Here is a 26,242-nt window from a genome sequence, read left to right as displayed (position 1 = left end):
CTTTCTCGTTGTCGAGTCCTCTGCATACTTTCATCCTTTTCAGGGGGAAATAGGTGAACGTGTGACAACTTGCTTTGGGTTCCGCTTTTTATAAGCAGTGAGTCATACATATAACTAGGAATTGTTTCACTGCCCCTGGAACTTTGCTACTCTGGATTCACGTCCAATGATGTGTAAGCCTAACAGAAATCTCTTCTACAATTATGGCCTCCAATTACAATGTCAACAACAGCCAGAAATACTAAGCAAGATACCTGTCAACAAGAAATTGAGAGGAACTCCAACAATCAAATGGTATTTTAGTATAGATGTAGTGAAAACATACACATACTTTACATGAGATTTTTCTTATTAAGAGGTCTATGGACCTCATTATTGGTTGAATCCTCGGCATGCGAACCAATGGCATAGAACAATTAGTAAAACTGGGGAGACTTAGGGCAGGAGGATTTTATTGAGGAATCAAGTGCAATTTTAGTATTCACTTTCACCCCATTGGATTACAATGTTTTGAAATGTTGTGTATAGGAACTATGAGAATAATAACTTAAATAGGAGTGACAAAGAGGGGCACATTTCATGACATGTACCATGAACTGTCACAGTTATGTATATACACATACACATCTACCACATGTATTCAGAGGCAGGGAGAAAAAAGTTTGGAGGTGATTAGTCTGGGGCTTTCAGAGAACACTGAGTCATTTGCTCAAAATAGTAAGAAGTTAGAATGAAGAGTTTTATGATCTAAGATTTTATACTCAGAGAACCTAGACTTGACTTTTAGTTAATTATTCCAAAAGGTTCAGTAATCTCAGAACTGGTGAGACTAATTTCCTTTGACAGTAGGAAAGAATTTCACTAAACTTAACAATTGTTACACAAAGCAAAAAAATTAAAAACCCAGTGAATTTTAATGATTAAGACACAGATGTATCAATCAGTTTGTAGTAACTTTTAAATAAAGGAAGCCCAGGAACCAGAAACCAGGACTTTTAAACTGCATGCAAAATCTAGTTACCATAACCAAAGCAATAATTAATAATAATCATCTCGGGTTCTGATAGACTCCAGGCCTCTTTATTTGCAATCCTCGGTGATCAGAATCTGTACACTGTTGCTACATGCCCTCAGTGGTGTTAAGATTACTTTTATAGGACTACAAATACCTTCCACATGTGGAAGATATAAAGTTTATGGGTCCACCTCCACCTTTACAGGTGATCTTGCATTAAAAAGGCACTCCCAAAGGCTTCTTGGTAATATCGTTGCTGTTTCTGACTCAGAGAGTCTGTGCATGTAAAACTAATGGTCATTCATCGGAGAGGTATAGGAAACTACAGGCATTGGAACTGCTTTTCATTCACATGCCAAATAACTGGTTTTCTTGCCCATAATGTGGATAAGTTTCAAATAACATGTCTAGGCTTTCCCCCTTTATGTAACCACTAGACTTGGCCATGCTAAGTCAGATAGATCATGGGGCTTGCAGAAACTGTCAATGATTATGGCTGAGGGCTCCTTCACTCATTACTGTTTCCTAACATCATCTGCTTCCAGCTCCATCATTCCAATTCAACTTTGTCCCAAATGCCTTTCTTCACTATAACTGAGTAATCCGAACCTGGGTTTAACCTTTCTGTTAAAAAAGTTTGCTAAAGAAAGATGTCTAGGTTCTTTACTATCTAAATCTCTCTGTGACAACCAAAACAAAGAGCAATGGAAACCTGCCCATAGGCATTTAGACACTATAACCTAATGCCAAAGCGAATTTGATTGATTAAATTTGACTCCTGTTGAGTCACTGAGAAACTGCACTTGAGTCTCCAGTCTCAAATCAAATGGAGCGTTAACATTTTTTTACACTTGCTATAGCCATGCCGAATGCAATTTTTGATGCTGAATAAGAGAAATGTGGCAATTGAAGGCTTCACCGCAAGCATCACATTCATGGGCTTCTTGGATTTTCACTTCTGCATGGATCTTCTGATGGTTGACAAGGCTGCGCTGTTGACTGAAGCTTTTGTCGCACTTCACACACTTATACGGTTTCTCACCCGTGTGTATTCTTTGATGCTGAATTAGACCCGAGTTCCGACTAAAGGCTTTCCCACATTCATCACATTTATGGGGTTTATTCCCTGTGTGGACACCCTGATGTCGAATAAGATTACAAAGCTGACTGAAGCTTTTGCCACACTGTCTGCACAGGTAAGGTCTTTCCCCAGTGTGGATTCTCTGGTGCTCAATAAGAAAGGAGCTCCTGCTGAAGCTTTTCCCACATACGGTGCACAGGTAAGGCTTTTCCCCAGTGTGGATTCTCTGATGTTGTACAAGATGAGCACTAACACTAAAAGTCTTTCCACATTCTTCACATTTATAAGATTTCTCCTTAGGGTAGATGTCCTGCTGTATTACGAGGCTGCAATTCGGATCAAACGTTTCCTTTGTTTCATTGTATTGGTAAGTTTTCTCTCTGGTATGAATTCTCTGGTGCTGAATAAGGCCTGAACTCCTGCTGAAGGCTTTTCCGCACTGCTCACATTTATGGGGCTTGTCTCCTGTGTGGATTCTCTGATGACGAGTAAGGTTGCAAAGCTGACTGAAGCTTTTCCCACACTCTTTGCACTGATAAGGCCGTTCCCCTGTATGGATCCTCTGATGTTCAATGAGGAAGGAACTCCGGCTGAAGCTTTTCCCACATTCAATGCAAAGAAAAGGCTTTTCACCAGTGTGAATTTTCTGGTGCTGGATAAGGTATGTGCTTAGTCTAAAGGCTTTCCCACATTCACCGCATTTATGAGGCCTTTCCCCAGTGTGAATTCTCTGATGTTCAACAAGCAATGAGTTTCGACTAAAGCTTTTCTTACATTTGGCACAGTGATAGGGTTTCTCACCAGTGTGGGTTCTCTGATGTTCAATGAGATGTGACTTCCAACTGAAGGCTTTCCCACAGTCAGCACACTTGTGGGGCTTCTCCCCGGTATGAATCCTTTGATGTTTAACAAGGCTCCTTCTCTGGCTGAAACTCTGTTTACACTGATGACACTGATATGGCCTCTCTCCCGTGTGGATTCTCTGATGTCTAACAAGTGTTGAGCTCACACTAAAGGTTTTTCCACAGTGGTTACATTCATAGGGCCTTTCCCCGGTGTGAATTCTTTGATGTTCGATAACAAATGAACTTCGACTAAAGGTTTTCCCACATTCATTGCATTGAAAGGGTTTCTCACCTGTATGGACTCTCTGATGTTGAATGAAATGGGCTTTGCGGACAAAACCCTTTCCACACTCTTCACATTTATGGCATTTTTCTTCTGAGTGTGGTCTCCTATGGAATACATGAGTATTTCCTCTGAACATTCTTTGTTCCTGGGTCAGAGGTTCCCTTGGTATTTCCCATAAAAAGATTCCTCTCTGTTTATCTAACCTACCAACAAGTTCAAAGGTTTCTCTACTCATGGGATCCTGGTCAATTTCACTCTTGATTCTTGTGACAATTACACTCTGTGGCTCCACTTCTTCTTCAATATCTTCAATTTCCTGTTTCACAATTGGTTCCTCATCCTTATCTTTGCTCAAGACATCTAGAATGACAAATAGAAAATGCAAACATTAGCCAGACAACTACCTTTCAATCTATTCAGACTTTAAAAAACTCTGTAGGATAGAGTGGAACACTCCATAGTTGCCAAGGCAGGGTATTTCATAAAGCTACATCTATTCTTGAGCAATACTTGGTATGTACAAACCACCTAATTTTGGTTGAAAGCCAAGCTGCGAGTGTAAAGTTGGATTTTCCTTTTCTCTACTAACGCCAGAAAAGATATGTGGTTCCCAGGTCATTGCATCAGTAAGATAGGAAAACCAAGAAATAAAACAAACAGTTTAGGATGAACCAGGCTATCAGTGAAGAGAAGTTCATTTAAAAACACTATACCTAGAAAAGTTTAGGATGAAAAAACATTACTGGGATTTAAGGAGGTCAAATGACAAAAAGGAAAACAGAAATATACCAAGAGAAATAAGAGATAAAAGATTAAAAAAAGAAAAAGAAACGATTTATTAATAGTTTTTACTGCACATTAAGAGCATTCTGGGGGGAAAAGAACATTATGGGATAAGGATGAATAAGGAAAGAATATGATAAAGAAAACATTAAGTAAAAAGCAGCACCTATGTAAAAACAGGGTTTTAAAAAAAGAGCAAAATGACATGGACTCAATACTATAAAGACTGAATAAAGTAAGTATGAAAGAACATGGTCAGCGTTCATGGAAGATGTTGAAAAAAAAAAAAAGAACAGCTCAAGACTTCATCCCTTGTGCACTGGTACAGATAGGAACTGGAAACACAAGGAATCCAGGACAGATGATCCCTTCAGGGACCGGGAGGGTGGAGCGGGGGTGGGGTGGAAAGGGGGAACCAATTACAAGGACCTACATATAACCTCCTTCCTGGGGGATGGACAACAGAAAAGCGGGTGAAGGGAGACGTCAGACAGTGTAAGATGACAGAATAATAATAATTTATAAATTATCAAGGGCTCATGAGTGAGGGAGACAAGGGAGGGAGGGGAAAATGAGAAACTGATACCAAGGGCTCAAGTAGAAAGTAAATGTTTTGAGAATGATGATGGCAACAAATGTACAAATGTGCTTGAAAAATGGGTGTATGTATGGAGTGTGATAAAAGTTGTACGAGCCCCAATAAAATGATATTTTTAAAACCAAACCATGAGAACCAAAAAAAAAAAGACTTGATCCCTATAAACTATATCATTTTCTTCAAGTATGGTGGATTCTTTCCCGTCTAAAGATATGAGACCTAAAGCTCACCATTTTAGTCCACCTCAAATCTGTATTAACATCTGAGAAATGAAAATCTAACGTGTTAAGAAGAGATAAAATAATCATCTCTGAGTTTGCAGAGTAGCATGTCTTCTGACTTCGTTCCTGATTTTACATGTGCACTGTCTGCTGAATAACTCCACTAGGAGATTAGTCACTACCAAATTTATATTTGACTCTAAGCAACCTCCTTTTTCATTTGTCCTATTTTCTTCAATTCTCTAGTCTTCTAACTGTGGAGTCATCATCGAATTTTCTTTTCACTTACTTCAAACCAGTCATTGATATTTCATTTTGGAAAGTATCTTCTCTTCTCTCATTTCCTTCAGGAACCACTAGAAATGTAATTCCTATCCGTGCTACTTAGTGCCCACTCTCAAATTCACTCGCAGTGGACTCTTTTCTTTCACACACAAAAATAAATGGGAAATTAAGATATAGTTTATTTCTATCCAAGGTCAATTCATCCACCCCTCCTTGATCCCTCTCAACTCTTGTTCCATTAACACCATTCTTCCCCTTTTCTCTAATCTGCTGTCTCCATTGACATCTTCCTACCCACATATAAATATCCTCAATTTTATCTCATCTTCAAAAGAAAAAAATATTAGTTTTGAGAAAGGATTTAAAACTCCAAGTTCTTCATTTCTTAGCCATGTTTCCCAAGTTCTCTTTCTACCCAATCTATTCTATAACCGACTAAGAAATCTGGTTTCTGTTTTCAGCATCTACTGGAACTTCTCATTGAATCAGTTATGACTTTCAAATAACACATGCAATGCCATTTTTCAGTCCTCATTCTTGCTCAGAGCATTTGTTACTGTTGGCCACTCTCATTCCTGACACTGTCTTTCTATGGTTTTCATGCCATTACATTTTCCTGATGACAGTGAGTCACATATACACTTACTGGACCTCTCCTCTTTGATGCCTCAAAGGAATGACAATTAACACGATCTTTACCATCTGTTTTTATGTCTCTGCCTACCTCTATTCGTCATCTTCTCTTAGGGAGCACCACCATCGCTCTGGTTAACTTAAAGTCTCAACGAAGGAAATTATTCTGGATTTCTTCCTTTTTCCCACTGTAATTAATTATGAAAATTATTGATTCTATATTGTGACATGCCACCTTTCCTTTTTAACCTCACTATAATGTTTTACCTGGATTATTGCAGCACCAATCTACTAATCTTTGGCTCTGGTCATTAGGCTGCCCCACACTACATGGATTCCAAAAAAGCTTCATGTAACCACCAGTTCCCTATCACGTTTAAGGTCAAATAAATGTTCTTTACTATGTGACATAAAGTTCTTCACATGGCACTGTCTAGAACCCTCAGCTTACTATCCTGCCACTAATCATATTTTTGATTTGCAAACTGGTTGGGTTAAAATCTTTGATGCCATTTTTGCAGATACAAAGAACCGTTCCTCAACATTTTCTACAGGGTAAACTCTTGCTTTCCCTTTAAGATTCAGTTCAAAGCAACAGCTCCTCTACAAAGTCTTTACTCATTCAACCATAAGACAGAGTTAGGTGTTCTAATTTTAGCACTGGCCTACGTCCATAACTTTATGGTAGCTATAATTATACTATAGTATTATTATGCTTCCACCCCTAGTGTCTCAGCAGAAACTTATTATTTTCTACAAAACATACATGTAGCTAATTATTAATAACATTTTGCAAACCCAGTGTAATAATATACTTTACTTTTAGGTGCTTATACATTTGCCCCTTTCATTGAGTTGTAGTTTTCTTGTGAGAAAGAATTCTCTTCCTTGCATATTGTTCGGGGGATTTTACTCAAAATTATTATTATGTGCAGATATGATTATCAATGAAAAGTCCTAAAGGAAGTAAATGAACATCTAATAGAAACTAGACAGTATAGGAAGGTGGCTATATGAAACTGGTTGTTATGCATGAACAAATAATAACTAAATATTATTAAAAGGAGCTTTGGTGGCACAAAGGGTTAGGTCAGTCTTTCCCAACATGGGTGATACCACATCCACGAGGGACTGCAAACACAGACACCTCTACTTTCCTGAATTTGGGACTAAAGGAAAAAGGTTTTAATTGCTGTGATGTTTGGAATATTTGTTCTGAAAAAGGGGCGATAAGCCAAATATTTTGGGAAGCTATAGGTTAAGTGGTTACGCATTTGGACGCTCTCCACAAGGTCAGTGTTTCTAACCCACCAGTTACTCTTCAGAGAAAGAAGATTTTAAAAAGCTGTCTGCTCTTGGAAAGATATACAGTCTCAGGAGCCTTAAGGAGTAGTTCTTACTCAGTTCTATAGTCTCTGTGAGTCAAGCAGGGTGAGTGGGTTGGATGCTACAGTGGCTAAACATTCAGCAGATAGTTATAGGGTTGAGTTTGAAGGCACCAACTGTTCTGAGGGAGAAATGTGTGGTAGTGTGCGTCCATCAGGATTTCACCCTGGGAAACCCTTTGGGATGGCTCTACTCTGTCTTACAAGGCCACTATGATTAAGAATCAACTTGACAGTACTCAACAAATATTTTTAAATAAACTAAAATATGCTCTGTACAATAGTAATAAAAACATAAAACCTATGTTTTTAATAAAACATTTATAAGGATCTCAAGTCATCTTTAGCTAATCTATAAAGTTAAATGTATCTTAACCAAAACTTTATGAACCATCATCATCTTCTACCCCAAAAGTCTAAATTTAGGCAAATAGTTAAGTGTTTCATAAATAAACTATATGGTTTTATTTTACTAAACATAAATATGTAAATAAAACAAAATGGCCTTTCCATAAAAAATAGATGAAAAAGATAGCCAGGTGAAGAAGATATGTGAGATCTAGGTTTCTATGTCTTGGCATGATTATTCATTACATTGATGATTAGTAGCGGTAATCACCCTCTGGGTATGCATGCATTATATGCATGCAAAAAGTTTGTAGAAGAATTAAAAGATGATGGAATCATTCCACAAACTTTTTATAGCCTCCTTGTATGTTCCCACCTGTGGGAAATGGAATGATTTCTCCCAAGTTGTCTCCCCCAAATAAATGCCGAACTTAGCTGCTTGCTCTATGTGGCAATGACTATACACTTGGAGGTCAACAGAGTAGGTCAGGGGTCATTCTCCCTAAGGGTTATCCGCCATCCAGAGCAAGCAGACAGCACTGCTTATCCCACAGTAAGTAGGGCCCACCCTCTTCTGATGAGGATAGGAAATTGTTTCCCTGAAGGAGAATTAGGGAGGTCAAGCCCACTCAAGGGTGCCCAAGGTTAGGCCACCATCATGAATCTAGGGTCCACCCATCTTATCACATGTATACCCCTAGCTAAGATGTCCCGAGTTTTAACAATTTTTCCTGCATCCACGGCATTTTTTAAAAATCCCAATTTTTGGAAAGAATGCACGACAAGCTAGGGTACACGGTTTTCGGCTGCCACGTGGCTATTTCACCAGGATATGAGTTTTATCAATGGTGTCCTGCTGGTGTCCCGCTTTACCAATGTTAAAATCTGGTCACCTTACCCTAGCCCCTTCCTATCATGTGTACACTCCTAGCTCATCCCCTTCCTATGATGTGTATGCCTATTGTACACTCTCTTCCTGTGACGTGTATGGTTACCTGTAATCACACCCTATAAGCCTTTGTTAGCAATAAACCTCTCTCCCCAGCTCTCTCCGGGTCACTGATTTTCCATCTCCATGTGGACCACTGAGGGAGATGAGGTGAGCATGCTACCATGAAATGTGTCTGACTCCGTTATTTCCATCTCTCTTCATCTCCCATGCTCTCCTTGACTGTACTATAACCTTTACTTATTATCGCCTACTGGACCTTGATGATTTGTTAGCGGCTCTCTCCCCGGACACCCAGCCGGCGGTATGCTAGATTCAAAGTGGGTCTCTCTCAGGAATTTGGAATTGAAATGGAAATATTTATGAATATGATTAGAATTGAACTCTATGAATGCAAAAAAAGAGATACAGAAACATGTAAAGCAGCATGAGGAAAAACTAGTGTGTCACGGAGAACAGAACAAAATAAGAGAAATTCCTGACTTCCTGAGAGAATGATCCAATTTCTTTTTCCTGACGTCTAGTTACAACTAGGCTCTCATACTCTCTATCTCTATGTCCCCATCATAACGTTCCACTTTGAGTTACACTAGCTTGAGTTGACCTCCATAATCTTTAACCAACAGTTTTAATAATATGTAAACTGAGGAGAGAGAAGGAAGGCAAGGAAACGGCAAGGTTGAAGTGGATGGATTTTAAGAAAGCACAAAACTCAGCAATTTTTTTTCCTGTAAAAGGTTGGAGAGTGAATATTTGGGTTATGGGAGCTGTGTGATATCGATAGCAACTACTGAATTATGTCCTTAAAATGTGAAAGCAGTCACAGACAGAAAATAATGAACTGTCTGTATTTCAATGGAACTTTATTTACAAAAACAGGCAATGGTCCAAATGTGGCTGATAGTCCACAGATGACAACCCAAATATTTAGAATAATGACAAAACCAGTTTTCTTGGTAAAATAATGTGAGAAAGTTAAAGAATACATTTCTACCATAGTGCTTGGTCACTATTTATTAAATTAATACAAAATTGAACAAAGGATTGGAGAGAAATACCACAGAGAAATAATGGTTCAAGTCCTTGAAGGTACAATTCCAAGTTCTTCAAAATCCAACGTGGCTCATGTTGTCTGGAGAGAAGTCATTAAAATTGCAAAAGTCAAAGAACTAAGACTTCAAGTCATCAGCTGACGCATTCATATAGCTACCAAAATTAACAAAGAAGCAGCAGCATGAGGAGCCAAGTAGGACAAAGGAAGTAGACCATTCGGTTATGTAAAGGAAGGTGATGATGTGGAGGAAGAAATACACGGCACCTTAGAGTTTGGTACTGCTCTTTCATCAAGAGGATGAAATGAGGTTACACAGAAGTAAAGCACAGAGTGTGAGAGACGAAAATAATAAATAATGGGAAATTGTGTTTCATGGAGAGAGCTTGAAAGCACAAGAATTTACTACCACGTCTTTGTGCATCTTTGTTTATATGGTACTTACAGGTTGTAGTCTAAGACCAGACCAAGCTGGACATCTGGCATCGACCAGGACACCACATGTGTAGATAAAGATGGCAATGGGTTGCAGTTTAGAGTCTAAACTTTAGACCGATGGGAGAACAATTTACGGGAGTAAAAAGACAAAACGGCTTAGAGATAATAGTAAATAACGAAGTGTGGAACATAAGTTGTTCTACTCTTATAAAAACTTGTCTGTGCAGAATGAGTAGCAAGTTACAGATAGTAGCAAGAGAGACACCTTAGCTACACCCCTCCACTACTCCCTTTCTTCTCTAACTGGGAAGAGCTCCAAACATGGAAACATTAAAAAGTTACTGATCAAGAAGGAGAGACGGGGAAAATGATGACTGACGTGCAAGTCTCTGTCAAGTGAGAAGATAGGAGTAGCTTGACATCTGCAGATGCTGTGTAGTGAAAGGGAACACACATGCCCAGTGAGCTCCGTGTTCTCTGTGAATCAGAAGGGGAGGTCCACTACTGAGCGATGCACCTATGGATGTTTTTAACTTTTGGAATCCGATGGTTACTAAAAAGAACAGGGAAATGAGCAAATCAAGGGCAAAAAATAAAAAATTTTAAATTTCTGAGCTGTGGAGAATGAGGAAAAGTCCAGGCATATATAGGGGGCAAACAAGCCTTTGGTTATAAAATTTCTCTAGCTGTGTCTACCAACTCAGTACACCCCCAAAACAACAACAACCAAAAAAACCCAACCAAACTCACTGCCGCAGAGTGGACTCTGACTCATAGTGAACCTACGGGACAGGGTAAACCTACCCCTATGGGTTTCTGAGAGTTGAACTCTTTACCAGAGTAGAAAGCCTCATCTTTGTCCCTTGGGCCAGCTGGTGTTTGCAAATAGCTGGCCCTATGGTTAGCAAGCCAACTCATAACCACTGCATCGCCAGGGTCCCTTGCAACTCAGACAGGAGAGGAGAGCTGGGAGATTGTATAACTGACACAGAATTTGAAGTTTGTAGTGTGGGTGGAGCTTAATACCAATGTGGCAACAGACTAAGGTAGTGAGAAACTTATTTAGATATAGGACCATAGATGAGAAGGTAGAGTCAGGAGATTGATAGCCCAGCAAGAAGTCAAGAGATAGTAAATACCATTAGGAATAAATAGGGCCAAGCAGGACAGGAATAGGAAAACTAGCATGGTGAATTATTGGGGTTCAAGATTTGCCTATTAGGATAAACTCAAGGGTATGATCAAGGATGTGAGTTGCTGAATACAACTACAAAGCAGGATCCTTCCTTGGATCCCCATGATCAAGTTCCCCTACAGTTCAAGTGTTGGCTGGGTCATCCACTTACTGAACTGAGTAACAATGGAACGGATCAGCAGAGGGGAGGTGGCCGTGAAGCCTGCAACAAAGTCTGCATGTGAGGCACCAACAAAATGGACAAGGAATTGAGTGGGTACAGCAAGATTGCTGAGATGTCAAACAAAGGAAGACATTTGGTTGGAAGGTGGAAAAGGAATGTTTTGGGGGAAGAGCTGGGAGTGGGTCTCCCTTCCAACACTGAGATAATGGATGGTGAAGGAGTAAAGGTGTGAGAGATTAAGCAGCCTCCGCTCTCGAAGAGCTGCCAGGGAAGTGGTGTCTTTGAGAGAGCGCCAGTTTTCAGTTAAGGACAGAAGTAAGGAACAGGATGTGAAGAGGAACGGGGGCTCCAGAAGGCAGAGTGAAAGGGGTGGGAGGAAAGAAGTGGGAGGATGAGCCAGGAGGGAAAGTACAGGGCAACACTGAAATGAGATCAGGAAGACAGGAAGCCAGAAAAACTCAAACTGAAAGGACACAGTAACTGCCTGTATTGTTTGGATCAGAACTTTGGGATAAAGCAGTGTAGGTGCTGGTAGTGATCAAAGAGTTCTCCGAGTTTCATTGCTAAGAGCCTTTTAGATACTTTAATCAGAGAAATGAGTTTCTTACCCAGTGCCACCAGGTTCCCATAATTCTCCATCATGACATCTTTATATAGGCTTCTCTGAGCTGCATCCAGATAATCCCACTCCTCCTGGGTAAAAAACACAGCCACATCCTCAAATGTCAGCAAGCCCTGAAACAGCATGATTTCTGTAGTCAGTTCCTTTTGCCTAAAGGACAATTCTACCACAGCAAGTGGCAGGAGCAATCACTGATCAGGGCCCAGTAGGCTGGGAGGAACAAGGTAACTACAGAGTTCAAGTGGGGCCCAGTTCTGAGAAATGGCTTTAACAGACATGCCTCTTAGACTACAGAATAACTAGGCTGGATCCACCCTGTCCCCATGAGCATGAATAAAGCGTTGTTGGTTTAATAATTATGGCCTAATATTTTAATTTTAGTAAGCTGTCCCATGGCCTCTCCCAGCTTCTTTCACCGTATGGCTCCACTCCAATTCTCTACTGGCGCCAGCTAGTGACCCTGTTCAATTACATGGCACTGGGTCCTCTAGGCATGGGGCCCAGAGCAGAAGGCAGGAGGAGGGAAAGCAGATCATATGAGTGCCTCATCTTGAGAAACTCACAAGTGGAGAGCTCACAAGTATTACTAATTCTCTCCAGGATAAAAGGGGGAAAAAAAGGCATCCATGGGAGTCTGGTGGCGACTGCACCACAGAGCCCTAGGGGGTAGCTCCCTGCAGGTGCTGGCTTTACAGAATGCTATGGGGGTGGCCCCGTGGCGCGGCCAGGTTCAGGTAACAGAGAGAGAACAGGGTTACCCCAAGAACGACTTACCTTGGGCTCGGGTGGGGGGCTAGGGGAGGCCATCTCCCGGCCAAAGAAACAGGACTTGACCTGCGGTGGCTGCACAGGCACAGAGAGGAGTCTTTGGTGAGGCCTATGGGACCACTGGCGATTAGGCCCCACGAAGCCCAGGCCTCCTAGCTGGGTCCGACCAGGTCCAGCCTCGGTCCGCGGGCGGTCAGGACCCCAGCAGCTTTTCAGGCGCACTCCCCGACCATTGCTCAGCCCCCAACGCACTCTGCTGCCAGGTTGCGCAGGTTTCCAGGCCGCCCTAAAGCCTCCTCCCTGCTCTGGGTCCTCCTCCTTTCAACCGAGGAGAGCGTTGACCGCCCGCCCCCGGACCAGAAGGCGTCACCCGGAGTCTTCCCGGGACGCCCCCCACTACAACTCCCGTCATGCTCTGAGAGCGCGCCCCAGTCCAGGCTGGCCGCCAGAACGACCGGACTACATTTCCCAGAGTGCACAGGGCGAGGGTGGGGGCGTGGCGTTTGCGACTAGGCTTACGCTCCATTGGCTGGTCTCGGCGCGTCTGCACGTCTGAGGGCGGAGCTCAGGCGGGTCGTTCGCCGTGGAAATGGCGACTCTGTCGGCTGTGGCTGCGCTCGGCATTAGGAGGAGAAGCCTCCCATGGCTGGTCACTGGGCCGCCACGCCACTTTTGGTCTCGATCCAGGTAAAGCCGGCGGTTAGACGTGGGTCACTTTCACGCGAGAGAAAGCGACGGGCAGAGGGGACCGGTTGAAAAGGGGGCGTCACGCTAGGACGCGGCCGGCGGTAGCTGAGGGCCGGAGGCAAAGGGGTGTCATGCAAGACGTGCACGTGGGGCCGAGTTCAGAGGGCTCGGCGCTGCGCGTCGCCAGGCTGAGACCCAGAGTCGCGTCTCCCGTTTTCCCATCACGGAAGTAGCTCCCTTCCCCTCCCTTCAGTAAGGTACTAAGTACCGAGGAGCGAGCGCGAGGCCAGGCCTTAAATGACTCAGTGGGACCATGGACGTGCTCAACCTCTCATTGCGGGGTATCTTTCTTCACAAGTAAAAGTCAGATAAGCGCAGCCTTTCCATTTTGCCCATTCATTCGTTCGTTTGCAAGACAAACAGAAAACATCTTCCCTGGCTCAGCGTCTTCATGGTCCAGGCTGGCTCAGCAGTGACAAAGTTTGTTCTGGAACTAGGAACTATTGACATAGGAGGAAACTGAGGTCCACAGAGGGAAGGTATTTTTTCTCCAAAGTCACAAGGCAAGTTCATGGAAGAGCTGGGTCTAGTACACAGGCTACCTAACTCCTCATCTGCTTTTCCCACCGCACTGTGAGGAATCTTTTGAAGGTAATACTTGATTCAAAGGCTATTTTGGCATGCTCTTCAGGGCGCCCTTAGATTTCAAACAAAAACTGTCCAGAAGGAATTTTTACCTTGAACATCAGTCCATGAGTCACCTACACCTCTCTATTGACTGTTACTATCTTAAACCTTCAAGTTGATGTTTTCAGGTTTATTCATTAAGTCAACTAATAAAGAATGTACTGTATGCCAGGGCATATTTTTAAGTGTTAGGGATATAGTAGTGAATAAGACAACACTCAAAGTTTTGTCTTCATAAGAGTATGTTGTCCTGGAGGAGAAAGTGGAAAAAGATCAAATGTAGAATGTAATTTCGGGAAGTGGAAGTTGAAGTTGAGCAGAAGAAGAGATTGTGAGATGGGAGGAATGAATTTCAGTCTGAGTGTAAGGCACTGTGGCTGGACTGGTTTGAGGAGAAAGATGTGAGGAAGTAGATACAATATCGACAGCTCTTTTGAAAAGCTTTCTTAGAAAGAAGGGGGTGACCTGGAGCCCCAGAAGAAGTTCGTTTCTTTAAAGATGTAGGTATTACAGGGGTCTGTATCCATGGGACTATTCTAGCAGAGAGAGAAGAAGATAAATATTTGATGCAGACAGGGATTCATTGTTGGAAGAAAGTCCTTGAGTAGGCAAAGAGGACGAGCGTTACAAACCAAGCTCATGGCCAGGTGCAGCAGTTTCTGTGGGGATGACTAAACCCAAACAGAGGCCAACTCCATGGGAAACAGGAAACCCTGCAGTCCGTGAATAAGTCATATCCAGCACTGAATAGTATGCCTGGCAGATCATTAGGTCATAGACCCAAAATTAGTTACTCAAAAAGATATTTGTGTTTTCAGATAGTCCGAAAATAAAACAGGTTTTTGTAGTGAGGAGTTCATAATCTGGTACAGTAATTCTAAACTCTGGACAGTTTTGCCTTTCTCACGCTCAGAACTTTGACAGTGTCTGGAGCTATGTTCTGTTGTGAGGACCTGAGGGTGGGAGTGCTCCTGCTATCTACGGGAGAGACTAAGCATGTCCTACAGCCCACACGACAGTCTCCCACAGCAAAGCATTGCTTAGTTCAAAATATCAATACTGCTGAGTTTGAGAAGCCTTGTTCTGAGAAATGGAATGTAAGTAAAATTAAAGTGCAGGTAGGATGTGCTGCGTCCTGAGAACAATAGAAACGAAATGCCATGGGAGTTCAGAGGATCTCACCGTTGGATTTGATTGGGAGGTTAGGGAAAGCTACTTGGAGAAAATCGTTTTGTGTTAGAACTTGAAGGATAAATACCATAGATACTTAAGTATAAGCCAACCCAAATATCGGCCGAAGCACCTAATTTGACCACAAAAACTGCATTAAAAATGTGCTGAAAAACTCGACTTATACACAAGTATGTAGGGTAAAATTTCTGCATGTAGAGATGAAAGGTGAGCATTTCAGGATGTAGCTTCAGCCAGCTTGTGTTGTCGGGCTAGTGGGGCGCATTTGAGAGGCGGTGTAGTTTGGGTAGTGGAGAGGCTATAGGAGATTGGTGGGAGGTAAGGGAAGTAAATTGAGGTCAGATTCTAGAGAACTGGAAATCCCAAAGAGGAAAGTTTCTTCATTCTTAAGAATTCTTACAGCATGTCAGTTTATTGGCTTTGATACTATGTCAACTTAAACCTGAAGCATCCTGAGGGGACGGACCTGCCTTTTCTCTGTACAGATGAGTAGTAAGTGTGCAGATCATCTTGGTTTTAGTTGATGGGCAAGATTGGGTCTGCTGTTTGCTAACTTCACTAATGTGAACCAAAGATTCACATAGATGTTTTTTGATGATTGCAGGAAAGAGAAAGAGCCGGTAGTGGATGAGGTCATAGAAGAGGTGAAGAAAGATCCTGTGCCAGTGTGCCCACCCTTACGGAGCCGAACATACACGCCACCTGATGATCTCCAAGGTCGTCTAGAATCTCGTGTCAAAGAAGTCTTCGGTCCATCTGTTCCTCCGAATTGGCAGGACATCTCCCTGGAAGATGGTCATCTGAAATTTCGTCTCTTGGCACATCTAGCTGACGACTTGGGCCATGCGGTTCCCAACTCAAAGCTCCATCAGCTGTGCACAGTCAGAGACGTTCTTGAGTTCTACACCATCCCCGCCCAAGACATAGCGAAATTTGATGAGCTTACTGCTAGGAACCTGCCTCCCAATTTGAAAATCACTTGGGGTTACTGAGAAATTCAGAGAGGGAACGCCTGGAAATCGCTCTCCCTCCAAGTACGACGGTGTCGTTAGACCGTTGGATAGTTTATGCTGTCAAGTGCCGCCTGTTTTCTAAGCCCACGTTGTCTATGGGAGGAAGAAGGCATCATCTCTTTGTTTTTCTTCTATCATGAATTGACAAATAACAGGAATTTGTTTCAAATTTGCTGAATTTTTAAAAAAGTTAACCTAATGTGATCGGGTCATTAATGATTTATGACATTTTCCTCCAGAGGACACTCCAGTTAGCATGGGTGTCAGACAGGAAGCCATTCCAAATTTCCAGGTGGCTGTTACCTCTCACAGGCATGAAACGGTAATTGCAGGCAAATGCTTTAGCCCGGTGGGGGTTCTTAAATCTAAGAAACATGTATATACAAAAAGACTTAAGACATAAAAGGCTATGTTGCTTATTATAAGTTGTTTCTTTCTTTGACTGTGGGCATCAATGTAATAGTAGAAATGGTAGTGATGCAATGTATTCTTTGAAATTAAAAAGGGTCCCTAAAGTGTGTCTTAAAACAATTGTAAACTTGAAAACTGGCAGGAAGCTGGTCATCTGAAGCTTAATTTCCTGACACAGCTAGCGGATGACCCCGCCATGCAAGGCTGCATCCGATGTACAGTCACCAGTGTTGTTGAGTGATACTACACATCTAAACGTGATGAGCTTATTAGGGCTGCCTCCTAGTTTGAAAGTCGGGTACCGAGCAGAACTGAAAAGGAAAACATGGAGATTCTTTCCCCACCTGATCCCTGAGCAAGGTAACACTTAAAGCTTAAGCATTTTCACTTTGAAAAAAGGAAGAACTACACAGTGCTGTGTGACCTCATCTTTTTCTAGTAGTAGATGTGTCAGACTTTATATTTCTAAACACACATTCCCCCTTTCAAAGGAGCTCATTGTTATTTTACATCCTGTGCCAATCAGGTGACTTAAAGCGTGGCCCTAGTACCTGCAGCGTCTATGAGCAGCCAGTAGGCTGGCAGTTCTCTGTATTTTGGAGTACCTACTTTGTGGAAGTTACTCAATATCTTGCCAGATGCTTTGAATGAGACAGGGAAGGAGTGATATTGTTTGATCTTTTAGTACTAATAATTCTGAAAGAAATGTGATAGGAAAGTTTTAAGCAAAAGAAAGTGCCTTTATTTTCGCCCCAGTCTGAATCCTGAAAAAGGCAAAACAATTAAGCTCTAGCATATTGGAAAAATTAATCACAATACTGTTGTACCCTGTAAGTATTCTCAGTGGACAATCAGATTTCCAAGACTACCTTTAAGAACCTCCTAAGTGTCTTGAGTGTCAGTGTTTGGAGCCCTGGAAGTTCAAATAGATGTCACAATTCATCCTTCCTGCTGCTGTTGCATAGAAAAGGGTTTCAGCATGGAAATGATTGTTACATGTAAGATTGGGGCATTCATTTCCCATACATCTTTTAATCCTGGTCTACAAAAGGCAAGTAAGGGATGGGGAGGTCAGTGTGAAAAAAGACTGATTGCCAAAGCCAAGTATCCCGCAGAATGAAAATTTGTGTTAGCCAATATTATCCTAGGACACTTCTCAAAACTCAGTATTGATGGAATCACTTGGGGATCTTTTTAAAATATGGATTCTGGTTCAGCAGATCTGGAGTGGGTCCTGAGCCCAATACATTTCAAATAAACTCTCAGGTGATATTCCCAGGGATTATGTTTGGACTCGAGTGGCCCTAGACACTAGTGTTGAGGTGAGAGACAGGGATCGCCACTGGAAACAACAGTCCTGGTACACGTACGTATCTGACGGTTGGTTGCATTTCCATCCGTAACTTCTAGAGGGCATCACTGGTTTATAGTTTGACTTTACCAGGATGACTTTCAGTCCCCCCTGAACAGTTTCTGTTTGGTTTGCTAACTTGTACATTGAGGTAGTGAAACATGTAATTTCGAAATGCTTACAAAAGATTCTTAAAAGTTAAAAATTGTTCTTCTGCCACTGGTATTAGCTAAGTCAGTAGGATGCTGAGTTGTGTAACATCTGCTAAAAGAAATTTAAGGTCAACCGAAATTGTCTTACATAATGCTTCTAGCAGTATAAAATTAGGCTTTAAATTGGTTTATTCCCATTGAAATGCTTGTTTATCCTACCCGTGAAAATTTGCATTTCCACCCCAGATCTACTGAAGTAGGCATTTTGAGTGATCCGTTGCAAAATGTTTATGTGTGAGATTAATGATATTATTTGATGGTTTCTGCATTCTCTTTGATCATCTTTCTTTGAAATGGACACATCCATTTCCTCTCCCTTCTAACTTTTTTCTAGATTCATATTTCACAGACTACATTAAAGGATGTTTGCGGCTGTTCTCATTTTGAGTCATGCAAAATCAGCAAACGAAGGTCATAAAAGCTGTCTTCCATTCATGCCATTAAACGTCGATCTAGTTTGAGAAGGTGGCACTTTCCATTTGCCTTTTGAATGCCTTCCCACCACAGGCTCATGTGGTCCAAACCCAGACTGTTCCACTGCCTTCCTAAAGTGTTAAATGATGAGTTTTTTTGTTTTTCAAAAGTAGGCTGCCAGTTCATTCTTCCTAATCTGTCTCAATCAGGAAGCGTCACTAAAACCTGCCCACCACGAGCAGCGCTTTTTGTATATGAAATACTGGTGGCATAGTTTCCAGTGACAGAAATGCAAGCCATCCCAATACTGCACACTGGCTCCTGCAAAACTCGGGTGGGGCCATGACCTTTGGGATCTCAAAGGGTAGCTAACAGCCCTTTAGGTTGAAAAGAAGCAGGTCTTGAGAAGCTTAGTTGTGGAGCATTGTTTTTTTTTTCTGATAGAAGCCATTAAAATGATAGACTGCTATTTAGTGTTAGCTTCATACTATACATAAGTTATAGTTTGATTATTTAGTTTGAAATATTTTCTCATGTGCCATGTGATTTCATCTATGACTCTTGATTATTTAAAAGTGTATTTAATTTTTTGATATTTGGCTGTTTTCTAGGTCATTGATTTCTAATGTTGATACTTCTGTGGTCTGAGAGAAGACTTTACGATGTCAGTATTTAAAATATGTTGAGATTTGCTTCATGGCTTAGTTTTTGCACACGTTGTTAAACATCCCACGTGCTGGGAAAGTGCCTTTTCCCTTGAGTCTTAGTTAGCAGCGCCCTCTTCTAGAAGTCCCTCAAGGAGAAGCCCGGGAACCTCTCGCAGCCAAACAGCCGCAGCAGAAGTGCCTGCAGCTGTGCCGCTTTGTGTCCCGTAGTTTTCTGTTCACTAAAATTTAGAACCTTCCCAACTTCCCGATTCTCTGTTTTCATTTTCCATTCTCTGCTCACAGGGATACCCTTTCATTTTACTGACAGATGGTACAGATTTTCTTTGTAAATAGGTTGTTGGTTATCTTTTGAGCAGATCCTTTCTTTAAGGAAATCGAAATTAAAGACTTTTTTGAGGTCACATCAGCTGCGATGTTTCATTGTAACAAATTTTTTTTAGGACACAATTCCCACTTTTGGAACTTTGAGAACCACCAAATCCCCCACCACCTTCACATTCCCCCTGTAACTAATTCACAGGGACCCTGGTGGTGATGTCAGAAAAGCATGCTGCAATTACAAGGTCGTCAGTTCAAAACCCACCAGCTGCTCTGCTGGAAAATGACGAAGCTGCCAGTTCGGTAAAGATGGACCCTTTGGAAACCCCATGGAGGGTTGCTATGAGCCGAAATGGACTGTGGTAGTGGCTTGATATGTCATTAAATAACTAGGGATGAGTATGATTTAAAAAGAAGAAAAATATCAATTGTTGACAGGAGTGCAGTCACCAAGTTTCTGGCATTCTTTTATGGAAGTACAAAAGGTGTTCTAGAAAGCATTTCAGCCAGACATGAATGGGAATGGTGGAGCAGGACCTAAAGACTCCCAGAAGCACACATTTTGGAATATTTTAACTTGCCCTCTTCCTCCCTGCCTCTCTCCAGACTGGTGATAGCAGGGAAAGTCAATGTTAGCAATCAGGAAAACAAGCTCCGATTGGTGGCTTAACATTGTTGGGTAAGCACTGGGCGTCTAACCCAAGGTCAACTGTTTGGGCTTCAAGTTGTTTACTTCAGAGCAAGCTCAGGCCTATTACCAAAAAACCAAACCCCCAAAACCTCCACTGCCATACAGCTGATGCCGACTTGGCTACCCCATAGGGCCAGGTAGAACTGCCCCTGTGAGTTTCCAAGACAGAGTAGAAAACCCTACTGCAGAGTGGCTGGCAGTTTCTAACTGCTGACCTTTAGGATCTCAGCTCTGCATTTCCACTATACCCCCAGCTCACCAACACCAAACAAGACTGTAAACAGCCTGTTGTTTTTAAAGAGTCCCCAATAAGCAGATGTTTGGTATACAACAGGTGAAATACTATAGCATCTTGTGGTTTATAGGGCAGAGGAGCCTTAGAGATGTAGTGGGTTACTCACTGGGCTGCTAACCACAAGGTCAGCAGTTCTCCTTGGGAGAAAGGAGACTTTCTACTCCTTCGAAGAGTTGCAGTCTTGGAAACCCACAGGTTTCCTGTCCTACAGGGTGGTTATGAGTCTTAATTGACTTGATGACAGTGAGCTTGGTTTTGGAAAATTATGCCATTAAAGTGCTCTGATCTAGGAAAGATTCTCCACCTGACTGCAGGCAGACTGCATAAGGTACTTCCCCTTTAGCTGGCTCCTTGTGCTGCTTATACCAGACCTCCTGCTGTAGTGGACCACCACTGCCGGTGGCTGTCACTGCATCCACCACCCACCCTTTGCCACCAAGCCAATTCCAGCTCATAACAACCCTATAGGACAGAGTAGAATTGCCTGTGGGTTTCTGAGGCTGTAAATCTTTATGGAGGCAGAAAGCCTTATCTTTCTCTCAACAAGCAGTCAATGGATTTGAACCACAGACCTTGTGGTTAGCAGCCACATGTATCATCCTCTACACCACCAGGGCTGCATATCTGAGAAACCTGCCATCGATTAGGTTCCAACTCCTCTTGACCTTATACAAGATTTTCGGGGTTGTAAGTTCTTACAGGGGCAGATAACCTCATCGTTCTCCAAGAAGCCACTGCTGGGCTTGAACCACCAACTTTCAGGCTAGCAGTCCAATTCTTACCCAATAGTACCACGTGGGCCCCCATTAACATTTTCTGTCAAAGAGATTATCACTCAGAAGAGAGCTGCTCCGTGTGGTTTCCAAGGCTGCAAACCTTTGTGGAAGCAGATGGACTCTTCTTTCTCTTGTGGAGCTGCCGACCTGACCTCTCTCAGCCTAGCATTTACACCACCATGCGACCAGGACCAGGGCTCCTTCCTCACACAGCACATTCCTTTTCTTGATCAGATTCACTACATCTATTCACCGCTAGAGGGGGCAGAATGAAGAACCGCAAAACATGGAGTTTTTGACCTAGCTGGAAGTATTTCTGAAAATCCCTACTTACAGAAGTTGTTTACATTTGGCCTAATTCAGAATTCAGTACAAACAGCGTTCTCCTGAAAGCATTTGTTGAAAACAATCAGGAACCATTTAACAAAGCAATGTTCAAGGCAGCAAAACCATTTGGAGCACACAAGAAGCTGACCTAAATTCAGTGTTTGCTGACCTGGAGGGTCTGCACAAGAGAGGGAGAGAGAGGGAGGGGGAGGGAGGGAGGGGGGGAGAGGGAGAAGAAGAAGAGAGGGGGACTGACACTTTGGTAAAGACTGGGAGCCTTTCTGGTTCCAAGCAGTAAAAAATCTAATCACTGGCTGACCACTAAGCCCACTGTGTGGAAACTTCAGTGACCATTTAAAACAAACTATATCAACTTTGCAGAATTAGTCCAAGAAATCACCAACTAAACAGCAAATCACACAGATTGGGAAAGAACACGAGAGACATGACAACTAAATGCAATGTGGAATTCTGCATTAGACTTAGGGACAGAATAAGAACATTTGAAAAATTAGTGGCAAAGTCCGTGGTTTATAACTTTTCCGTGTTAACTTATTAGTTTGGGTAATGAGATTGCCACCAGGTCAACTGTTAACATCAGCAAAACCCCTGGGCAATGGCATGTGGGAAGTTCATGTGGTGCTTTGGAAAGTCTTTCAATTTGCCTCAAAATAATTTTTTTTCTTTTAAATGGGAAAGGAAGTTGTAAAGTAAAAAGACCTTAAAATAGTCCATCATTTGGGTGGCCCAAACAGTTTACACCTGGCTATTAACCCAAGCCATGGTATTTTCAGTCTCCTCATGTGTGTGAAAGTTGGACATGGAATAAGGAAGACTGAAGAACTCAGGCCTTTGACCTGGCAAAGAATATTGAAAATAGCACGGACTGCCAAAAGAACAAGCACATCTGTCTTAGAAGAAGTACAACCAGAATGCTCCTGAGAGGCAAGGAGGGTGAGACTTCATCTCATGTACTTGGGACCTGTCAGGAGAGACCAGCTCCTGAAGATGAACATCCTGCTTGGTAAGTAGAAGGGCAGGGAAAAAGAGAAGACCTTGGGCAACAGGGATTGACACAGTGGCTGCAACAGTGGGCTCAGCATAACAATGGGGAGGATGATGCGGAGCGGGCTGTGTTTCTCGTGCACAGGGTTGCTATGAGTGGGAACCAATCCCGTGGTACCCATCAGCAACTGCGACTCACTTTGACTTCAGTGGTTTACCCCACCTCATGGCACCAGGGAGGAAAGACCTAGCAATCGTTTTCCTGTAAAAGGTTCCAGGGAAACCTATGGAGCAGGTCGGCTCTGCAGCATGTGGGAACCAACTTAGACCAAGCAATGAGCCTTTAAAACATATCTGACTTGTTTAAAATGTATAAATATTTGAAACGACTTTTAGGTACAGTAAAAAGTGTCAACCGTACTTGCATTAGGGAAGAAGGTGATGGCTGGGACAGTAAAGCCATCTCTCTTACTCTTTAGACTTGACACTGAATCCAGTGAGTGTACTTGTGTACTATGTGCATTCAAAGGTTAAAACAACAATAACACAATAGGAACAGACCTACAGTTTGCAATGAGTTTTTACAAGAGTGAAAAAAGAATACATTTAATTGCTCCCTGGGCCAAGAGGACAAAAATGCCGTGAGTCCTTGGAGCTGAATTGCTAGATGGCTCAAAGCCCCTTCTAGCTATACCGATCAAACAAACTGGGCGAAAGAGAACTTGCTGTGCTTGCCTTGGATCTTCAGACTGCAGGGGTGTATTTGGAGATTAGAATTTCAGTCGCGGTTCTCAACCTGTGGATCTCAACCCCTTTGGGGGTCGAATGACCCTTTCACAGGGGTCACCTGATTCATAACAGTAGCAAAATGACAGTGATGAAATAGCAACGAAAATAATTTTATGGTTGGGGGGGGGGGGGTCACCACCACATGAGGAACTGTATGAAAGGGCCACAGTGTTCAGACAGTTGAGAACCACTGATCTGCAGAGACTACTGAACATGCTGAAGTTAATCATTCTGGGAAATAACGATTCCAGAGGCCTCAAGTACTTCTACCTGAAAACAGGACAGTTCAAAGTCATTGCAAGAGTTGATTTCCCCAGACTTTGGGCCCTAACCGAGCAAGAGGGCAAATACTCTTTCTGCTTCCACGTCTGAGGAAGCAGAAGTGTTTCGCCAAGATCTCAGGTAAGTAATTATACTTGCACTAGCCTTTAGACGTACTGGTAGGGTTTCTAGTTCTGGCTAGTTAGAGACTGAAAGGGAACATCTCTGATACCTTAAATGGAGCAGAGTCTCACCCAGAAGTTAAAAAACTTGATGTTACAAAGAGGAAGCGCTTTCTAGAAAGGAACAATAGAAATGGCTACATTCCACAAAGCCACATGCACCTCTCACCCGTTCACGGCTCTTTTCTTAACAGGACTTGGTAACACCACTTCATTTTCTGAACTGACAAAATATTAAATAAGAATCATTCTCCATTTCATGAGCTAAATCCCTATTTGTATTTTACTTAGAACACAATTTGCAGCTAGCCTAAGAAAGCCTTGTTCGGACTTATTCTGTGAAACTGCTTTTTGAGTGGGGTGTGCATGTCACCAGGGTTTATTCCACTGAGCAGCCCTGTTACGGACAGTCATTGCTGCCAAATCGATTCTGACTCTTGGTAACACCCTGTGTCCTCAGTAGAACTGCTGCACAGCATTTTTCAGGTTCTCACCATTCACGTGGAAAACAACCCTCAGACCTGTTATCTGAGACCCTTTTGGGTGGGTTCAAGTAGCAACCTTGCACTAGGGTTGAATGCTTAACTGTTCAGGCTACCTGGGGACTTTGCCTAGTACTACAATGTAAATAATCAATCCAGGATATCAAAGATATATTTTTTCTCATTTAAATTTTCATGTTTATTTGCATACACTTCTTTTTTATTTGCTAGTGTCTATAAAATTTGTAATGATACCTTATTTTTAATTTTAAGAATAGTTTTATTGTCATCTAATTCATGTAGCTTATAATTCAATGCTTAAATATATTCAGAGAGTGGTGTATTCATTGCCCCCAAATGATTCTGAAACCTTTTCTTCATTCTTGAATGCATTATCAGCTCCCCATTTTTCTCAACCTCCCGTCATAATCCTAAGACACAGTCTAGTTGCTGTCTCTGTAGATTTACCTACTTTGAATTTCATGTAAAGAAAATCATTTAAGTTAAAAAAAAACAACCAAAGAACCAGCAACAGTAACAGAATAAAACACAGAAGAAGCTCAAGAGATAACAGAATGTAATATAAACTACAACAAGTTGAAAATGAGTTAGAAGGAAAGACAAATTACAGGTAAGATGTTAAATTTTACCTTAGCTACAGCTGGGCTTTCTACTCCCATCAACAGTCTCTGTCTGGGAAACCCAGAGGGGGTTGCTATGGGTCAGCACTGACTACTGCCAGTGAGTTCTGTCTGCACCAATCCACGTTCTCCTGCACTCTGTCCAGGAGCAAGACTATTTATATTCTTGGTCAATGGACAGAGAATTCATTGAAGACTTAGTACATGTGAGAACTCTGTAAATGAGTGCTCAGAATTTAAGTTCTGATATAGTCCCTCCCTCTGATCTTTGATTTTATTGCTCACAAATCTTTGATCACATTCGTTGGTGTGCTTCTTTGGGGTGGGCCTAGGTGGCAACTCATTTAGATGGCTATTTGTTCTGAGACAAGACTTGAGAGCCCAGATGCTGTTCTTTCTGATAGCCAGAGACCATCTGATTGCTTCACCACACATGCTTTAGTACCTCTATCTTCAGTGACGTCTTCACGAGGACAGGTTTGAAAAGGAAAGTGTGCACATCACAGCCCAATGTGGAGCCACAATGAGGAGGTATGAATCTGCGTCTTGGTACAGTTATGCTGTTTGACTTTGATTGCTTACACCGAGACTTGGAATATTGAAAGGTGTTGGCCATGGCCTGTTTCTGCTCTAAACTCATTAGACTTAAAGCTGCTTGGGAGACCGACAATGTTCTGTTTCTCATTGATTTCTTAGTAGCAATACCTCTCTTTTGGCGCCTTCATAACAGCATCCAGCTCCGCCTTTGGCGCTTTCACATTGAAAATCATACCGTAGAAAACAACGTACAAAGCAGCTACTCCTGAACTTCACTTCAACTGTTAAACTTGCTGAACAAATTATCTGTACTTTAATTTTTAAGTTCCCGGATGGGATAAATGCTTGAACACGTCACCACTAGCTGGCGGCTGACGGTAAAGCCGCCCAGACACGCGTCAGCAGACAGACCTGGTGTTCTGCTGAGGAGAGCCTTGAACCCCCTCGCGGAGTGATTGTCCTCAGCACACACGGGGCCAACGTGGGTCGGACTTGACTCACTGGCCACTAATAACCATTCATTCCTCAGCTCGCTTCCAACAGTTTCTGCCTTTCTTGCTACATGACGAGAATTTTATATAGGGGAATTTTCTATGCAGTATAAATCCAAGACCATCCGTAGGTGGTTGCCGGAAATC

General features: G+C 42.3%; 2 protein-coding genes across 5 annotated transcripts; one reads left to right on the top strand and one right to left on the bottom strand.

Moving 5' to 3' along the window:
- Nucleotides 1-395: 395 nt before the first annotated feature.
- ZNF189 (zinc finger protein 189) lies at nt 396-13,026 on the bottom strand. Of its 4 annotated transcripts, none has more exons than XM_075560244.1 (3): nt 12,673-13,026; nt 11,885-12,011; nt 396-3,587 (listed from the first exon to the last, which is right to left on the bottom strand). In XM_075560244.1, exons 1-3 carry the CDS (start codon nt 12,703-12,705, stop codon nt 1,870-1,872), a joined length of 1,878 nt encoding a protein of 625 aa, XP_075416359.1. In that variant the 5' UTR covers nt 12,706-13,026; the 3' UTR covers nt 396-1,869. The 4 variants fall into 4 exon arrangements, with proteins under 4 accessions (XP_075416359.1, XP_075416362.1, XP_075416361.1 ...); XM_075560247.1 differs by lacking the exon at nt 12,673-13,026 and adding an exon at nt 5,839-5,935 and having other exon boundaries at nt 11,885-11,915; XM_075560246.1 differs by having other exon boundaries at nt 397-3,587; nt 11,885-11,966.
- A 204-nt stretch (nt 13,027-13,230) lies between these two features.
- Nucleotides 13,231-19,670, top strand: MRPL50 (mitochondrial ribosomal protein L50). The gene is made up of 2 exons (XM_075560242.1): nt 13,231-13,353; nt 15,836-19,670. The coding sequence occupies exons 1-2, from the start codon at nt 13,256-13,258 to the stop codon at nt 16,221-16,223; spliced, it is 486 nt and encodes a 161-aa protein (XP_075416357.1). The 5' UTR covers nt 13,231-13,255; the 3' UTR covers nt 16,224-19,670.
- The last annotated feature ends 6,572 nt before the right edge of the window (nt 19,671-26,242 follow it).

The sequence above is a fragment of the Tenrec ecaudatus genome, chromosome 10 (genome assembly GCF_050624435.1).
Source record: "Tenrec ecaudatus isolate mTenEca1 chromosome 10, mTenEca1.hap1, whole genome shotgun sequence".
NCBI classification, from domain to species: Eukaryota; Metazoa; Chordata; class Mammalia; order Afrosoricida; family Tenrecidae; genus Tenrec; species Tenrec ecaudatus.
This window is presented reverse-complemented; position numbering and strand designations above follow the sequence as displayed.

Bases quoted from the DNA above. Each gene is read 5' to 3' on its own strand.
- MRPL50 (XM_075560242.1), top strand. From the start codon at position 13,256: ATGGCGACTCTGTCGGCTGTGGCTGCGCTCGGCATTAGGAGGAGAAGC. The intron at 13,354-15,835 runs GTAAAGCCGGCG...TGATGATTGCAG, and splicing joins CACTTTTGGTCTCGATCCAG to GAAAGAGAAAGAGCCGGTAG.
- ZNF189 (XM_075560244.1), bottom strand. From the start codon at position 12,705: ATGGCCTCCCCTAGCCCCCCACCCGAGCCCAAG. The intron at 12,012-12,672 runs GTAAGTCGTTCT...ATGCTGTTTCAG, and splicing joins GCCCCCCACCCGAGCCCAAG to GGCTTGCTGACATTTGAGGA. The intron at 3,588-11,884 runs GTAAGAAACTCA...TTGTCATTCTAG, and splicing joins TGGGAACCTGGTGGCACTGG to ATGTCTTGAGCAAAGATAAG.